Below are 6,000 nucleotides of genomic sequence, written 5' to 3'. Positions count from 1 at the left end.
CTCTCAGGAAAAGGAGAACCCCAGGAGAAATACTGGAGAAATGGATTAGTAAGTGGTCTTTTTTGGTTCTAGAATAGGTGAACGTGGAGCAAATTAAAAGACATTTGGTCTATGTCCAAGAGGAAGTAGCTAATACAGTGGCAAACTGCGCGATCACAGACTTAGAAAGATTGTTTCAGGAAGACAAATTCACAGTATATGACATACATGTCATTGGTAAACTGTTTAATGAAATACAGAATAAAATTAATCAAATAACTGATTTTCACAATGGCCAAGATAAAGAAGGCTACCTGGGGAAGGAATRTATTGTTTCTTCCAAGATGAATACTGCTGGATTTGTCTCAAGCTTCCTCCAAATGAGAAATAAGGAAAGCTTCTTTAACTCCTTGATTAAAAACAACAGTTATAACCTGATATTACCTTGCCTATACATGTGACATCAGATAAGATGAAATCACATTCAATGTGGAGCACTGTTCTACGGAACAATTCAAAATGTAGGACCGGTTTACTTCATCCTAACTATATAGTGAACATTTCTTTTATCAATGTTTTACAGTGGCAAATGATTGACTTTTTCTGTGACACCTTTGCCAGTGTTTAATCCTGATACTGTTGTGCTCACAAATTTACCAATCAGTCAGTCTTTATTTATGTTCTTTCTCTTGTAGGTTATTGGAGAGTCAGTTCCAGAGAGTGCCAAAGATTGACTGTTGTTCCATAAGGGAGTACCAGGCACTATGTTGCCATAATGAGACTGAGACTTCCTTCCTGATAAGTGGACAGCTGAATGACCCATCCATTTATTAAGTGAAGATGGAGAAATGGAGATTCCTGGAGGGATTAATTACTTATTATGGATAACAGTCTGTATCACATGGTCAGGAATCATAAAGAAATCATTTACTGTGGGAAGAGCTGAAAGAACACTATGCAACATTTTTGCTCCAAACCTTATTTCAGAACTACTGGTGGGTAGGGGACTCTGCATGCAGTCTTCTCACATACAGAACCTGCAGGAATATAGTTAACATGATTTCTATGAACTGGTCAAAAAGTGATTCCTACCTTCAAAGTTCTTATCCCAGAATGAGACCACAGGTAGAAACTCTGCTAGATAGGAAAGGTTTCCACTACATAGAAATTTAAAAGTAAGTGTGTAAGAGGCTTAGTCATCTCYTGAATGCAGAAGATGAAATTTATACTACCCATCTTCAGTTAAAAGTGGGATTTATATCTTTGGTAATTGCTGAAGGAACTGCGATAATTACCTTAATGACTAAGGCAGTGTCTGTGTCACTGAGATAACAAATGAACTAACAAAGCGTGTTCTGTCATTGGACAATGGAACCAAGACCAGCATCACCTTCTGTGAAGAAGAGGAGGTCTTTCTGAAAACCCTTATGCTACCTTTGTGCAAAAGGGGAAAAAGGCAAGGAGGTATCTCTAAATAAATCTTCTAGTTTTTGACTTTGAGTCTTAAGTAAAACAAGTAACCAGGCTTACCTGAAAATCATGGTAGAAAGAAATATATTAAGATAGCCAATAGACCTGTAAGCCAGAGAGGCCTCAGCTTGCATTTTGACATTATTTCATTGAAGTAATGTTAATGGAAGAAAGAACAGAGAGGAAAACTGGCAGATGTGACAAACATCAGAAATGAGAGATGAGCTAGGATCTTCTAGAAGCACAGACAGTAAAATAATAGATTTCAGGTAACAAAAATAGCTATAAACAAATGTTTTAATAGGATAACATGATTGTATATTAATAATAATAAGAGCTTTTCTCGGAAACAGTATTTCGTCAGCTCTGAACTGATGTTCACAGGGAGATTCCCGCTGAAGATATTCTGAGATCTTACAGAATTTCTCTGAAAGGTAGGTAAATTAGGAAAGATTTCCTCCCCAGTGGACTTATCAACTAATAAATATGGTTTTAAAAAAGCTTTAAACCTTGTTAAATTCCTTTCATTTATGTTTTGTAAGTAGTATTGTTTGTATATATCCAATTATGAATCCAATATGTTAATAATTTTATTTTTCTTTGTCCATTATGCCATGTATGTAGGATTGTAAATAGAGTTCTTTTCAGTTTATTGTTGGTGAGAATCTGACTTCTCTGAGGCATGTTCCTTGAATTCTCTTGGCTTCCAGCTTGTGTCTTCTGGTCTGTATTATTTGCATTCCCTCTGTATAACCTTTACAAAATTCTGTATAAACTCTGTAAAATTTTTTTCTTCGTACTCCTCACATTCCTTGCATTTTTTTGATGTTGTGGAATTCATCTGAAAAAGAAAATGCGAGAGTAAAACGGAGAATACCTGATCTGTTTGTTCTGATAGAAAACTAACTCTTGTTCGCTCTGTTGTTTTGAATAATTCCACTGCAGACAATTGGTACAGGAGCACTGCTGGAGGCTTCCAAAGTGCTCATGTACTGGGCTGTTTCTGGCTTGCTTTCTGAATTAGATGAGCATTCAAAGATATAGAGCTTCTGAGAGACATGCAAGGGGCCTGTCGTTTTGAAAATTAGGACACATTTCTGTATGTGGCTAAACATATTTGACTTTAGATGCTGAAGTTACAAATTGTTTTTTATACATACACACATTCATACACCCAGACATATGCATGCATGCATGTACTGTATTTGCTTTARTGGGAATCCTGAAAATGTTTTTCTAAAAACCATGAAATTCTGCTATTTCATTGATATATGTGTATGGGACATGGGATCCCATTTGCTTTCATCTGTACCATCCTACCCTTTATGAGAAACAAAAAAAGTATTTCTGCTCCTGAAGAAACACCTTTGTTTCTGTTTGCAGCAGACTGTCAGTGCCACTCACCTGGTTATTTTCAAAGCTTGCATTTCCATTTTTCAAAATGTTGAATACATCCTGTGTTTTACTACAATTTTTTATATAACATTCATGAAGAATCACTTTCATCTCTAAGAAGAAGCATCTTATTACAGGTTCTTGGCATTCTTTCTGAAAATAAGTCGTAATAGGTTCACAATTAAAAATGAATAAACAAATGTGGGATATAATTTACCTAGGAGTGGCTGATTTTATTTTACTATATATGTCTTCTTACTATTCAAAGAGTGACAAATATCTGCACAGATAGTGTGTGAGAGCTAACAATGTGTAGGCCAGCTAATTTGCTATAATGAGGTGAGATATAATAGTCTTGATGAAGAACATAGTAATTAAATAGGATAGCAATTTGGGATATAATTAAAAGTAATGGAATTAAATTAGTATTATATGGGTGGAGGAGGAGAACAGAAGGTAGGTATAATATGCATTTCACAAATTAAGGAAAAGAGGCAGAGGTACAAATTTCTCCATCAAGTCAACAGTAGAGCCAAGAATAAGTTCTGGGCTGTCTGACTTTTAAATCCAGGCTTCCTGCTTTAAGAATCTYTTCCTGACATTACCAGGTATTATATCAGTTATTACAATGTATTAACTTCTCAGGTTTGGTTCAGTTAAGGGGATGRGGTGTGCACGGGTGGATCTGCATGTTTTGTGACCCTTCTTCCTGTCATGTACAGGTCTAACTGCACAGACACATCAGAACTCATGCTTTCCCAGGCTTCCAGATCTACTGTACACATCAAAATCACTGTACTCTGCACCTACACTGAGACTATTCTGCTCTAACACAGTAAGTCCAACATTTCTACAAAATCTTAGGTTAACTTTGTTATGTACTGGATTTATGTATTCTGTATGGTTTTCATGGTCCTTGTGTGTTTGGCAGTAGTCAGGAAAGGAGATGTCTCAGAAGCAGGCTACTGCCAGCATCACCAGAGCAATGAATCCAGCCCACAGTCCTCCAGAGTTATACCAAAGGTATCTGCTGGGTGTGGGGTATTGGTTGGATTAGTTTTCGTGGCAGGCTAAATGCATCCCATGGAGTACAGACTGACCTCCACAGCAATGAATTATGAAAAAGTCTGTTCAGGAATGAATGCGTGGAAGCTCCATTAAAGACGATCATATTTTAGATAGGTTTCTATGACTGTATTCAGAATTATATCACCAAGGTCAATTTATCCTTTGCAAGATAAATTATAATCTCCAGCTATTAGAAATCTGAAATCTTGAGAGTACCTAGGCTTTTTGCTTCCAAGGCAAAAGCAGAGAAATGCAGAGGTGGGTACTGACACAGTTATTCTCCATATGCCATTAAAATAGTGCATAGCATTAAATAATCATCTTTGGAGGTATTTTATTTGTCCCTTTTTCCCTCCCTCAAATTACAGATGAACACCAAAATTATTTCAGTAGCGTTTGCTATTTTCATTTTGGCAGTCATTTTGGCACTCCATTTTAATTGGCTAATTTCAATAGCAGGTGATTCAGTAAAAATAAGTAATACCTGCTCACATAATTAATTTAACTAACAGAACCATTCCAAGGCAAATGATTTGATTTCTGAAACTTTTCTCAAATTAGACTAAGCTTGCCTTAGGAGAAAGTTACTAGTAAAGAAATTAAGCTACCACATTAGACCAATTTTGGCCAAATTTAAATCTACTTACATCCTCATCTGTGTTTGCAGTATATAAACTGACATCAATGTCCTAAAAGAAAACAAGAGTTAGAAGTATGAACTTTAACTAGTGGATTTAGAGACAGTAAAGTTAGCTCCAAGTTCAAAGGGCCAATCCATCCAGGTACTGGGAGCCAGTAAGTTAGTAGATGTTAAAGTTGCCTAGTAACCTGCAGGATGGACTTACTTCACTGTGAGAATTCACTGTTTGGAATTGAGTCTCACAAGTACTTTCTCACCAAGAGCTAATGCCCAAGCCCTCTGCCTCTTTCCTAGGAAAAGTTTCTTCCTGTTTTACCCAAGTAAGAAGAAATTCTGAAACAATTCAAATGGAGCATTCAAAAAAAGAAAATAAGAAAGAAAATAACATTTAAATCTAGAGTACGCAGTATTTGGTCAGCTCTAGCTCCCTTTAACCTCCTATTCCTTTGCTTTCACCCATGCAAAAGCACTATACAAACCGAATCCTTTTTCCTGCTCCCTGTCACTGACTGTCTTCTCGGCTGAGTACTGTGCTAGATGTTTAACTGTAGGTTATATGAAACATCAACTTTTTTATGAACTTACTTCAGATGTTTTGATCTGCTCCAAATCTTTTAGAACTTCTGTCCACTTGCAATGACCAGCTGCTGTCTTTGGTAAATAAGCACTAGAAAAGAAGAAAAACAGTAACTGTTAGGCTAGATAGTAGGTATACACATTATTTATGCAGAAAAGGAAGTCAGAGACTATTCAGATGCTATAGATATGCATTTTCATATATATAATTTTATTTATTTATTTGTCTTTATATATATGGTAAATGTGTGGGGTACGTACATGTGACAAATCATATAATCATATAGGGAGCCACACATTCTATACACTGTCTATGTGAGAGTAATGTAGTGATAAATTATGGGACTGTGTTACACGATACCAAACCATATAATAGGTGAAGAATGCTAYCTAGGAAGCACTGTAGACAACCAAAGATATGTACGATGTAAAGATTTACAAACAAGTTATTTGATCCTCTTACTGAGAAGATAAAAAGTCATGAATAATTATGTGCAGTATCTCAAACTCCTAGTAACAAAAACCTTTCTATTCCACTTCATCTCTTCGCTGTCTCATGTGTTGGTGCAAATCTTACCTTTTTCTTTTCTTTACAACTTTTTTTTTAAAGGCCCATCATATAGGATGTGATATGAGAGAAAAGTTCAGCTACTTAATGTAAAATACCTACAGTTATTTTTCTGTACACAAAAATATCACAAATTTCGAAGTCTTTTATACCAGGCTTTTCCAAGATAATACATAATACCCGTGAAACGCTGAAAAATTTTTCTTCCTGTTACTATGGAATTTCTGTCTTAAGCCCTGTAGAAATATTACTTGTCCTTTCAGATGTAATTCTTTGTATACAGAAAAGTTTCCTCCTGCTATGG

At 35.8% G+C, this 6,000-nt stretch overlaps 1 protein-coding gene across 12 annotated transcripts in view; it reads right to left on the bottom strand.

Moving 5' to 3' along the window:
- Positions 1 to 208: 208 nt before the first annotated feature.
- IL15 (interleukin 15) overlaps positions 209 to 6,000 on the bottom strand; it is a 35,506-nt gene continuing 29,714 nt past the window's right edge. For 11 of the 12 annotated variants that reach the window (XM_026074433.1, XM_026074428.1, XM_026074425.1 and 8 more), the window contains 4 exons: positions 5,138 to 5,219; positions 4,560 to 4,601; positions 2,854 to 2,997; positions 209 to 2,290 (listed from right to left, as the gene is read on the bottom strand). In XM_026074433.1, coding sequence (XP_025930218.1) covers positions 2,180 to 2,290; positions 2,854 to 2,997; positions 4,560 to 4,601; positions 5,138 to 5,219 — 379 coding nt within the window. In that variant the 3' untranslated portion in view covers positions 209 to 2,179. The remainder of the gene's footprint in view (positions 2,291 to 2,853; positions 2,998 to 4,559; positions 4,602 to 5,137; positions 5,220 to 6,000) is intronic. The other variant, XM_026074427.1, reaches the window with a different exon arrangement.

The sequence above is a fragment of the Apteryx rowi genome, unplaced genomic scaffold (assembly GCF_003343035.1).
Source record: "Apteryx rowi isolate R43461 unplaced genomic scaffold, aptRow1 scaffold_389, whole genome shotgun sequence".
Classification (NCBI taxonomy): Eukaryota; Metazoa; Chordata; class Aves; order Apterygiformes; family Apterygidae; genus Apteryx; species Apteryx rowi.
This window is presented reverse-complemented; position numbering and strand designations above follow the sequence as displayed.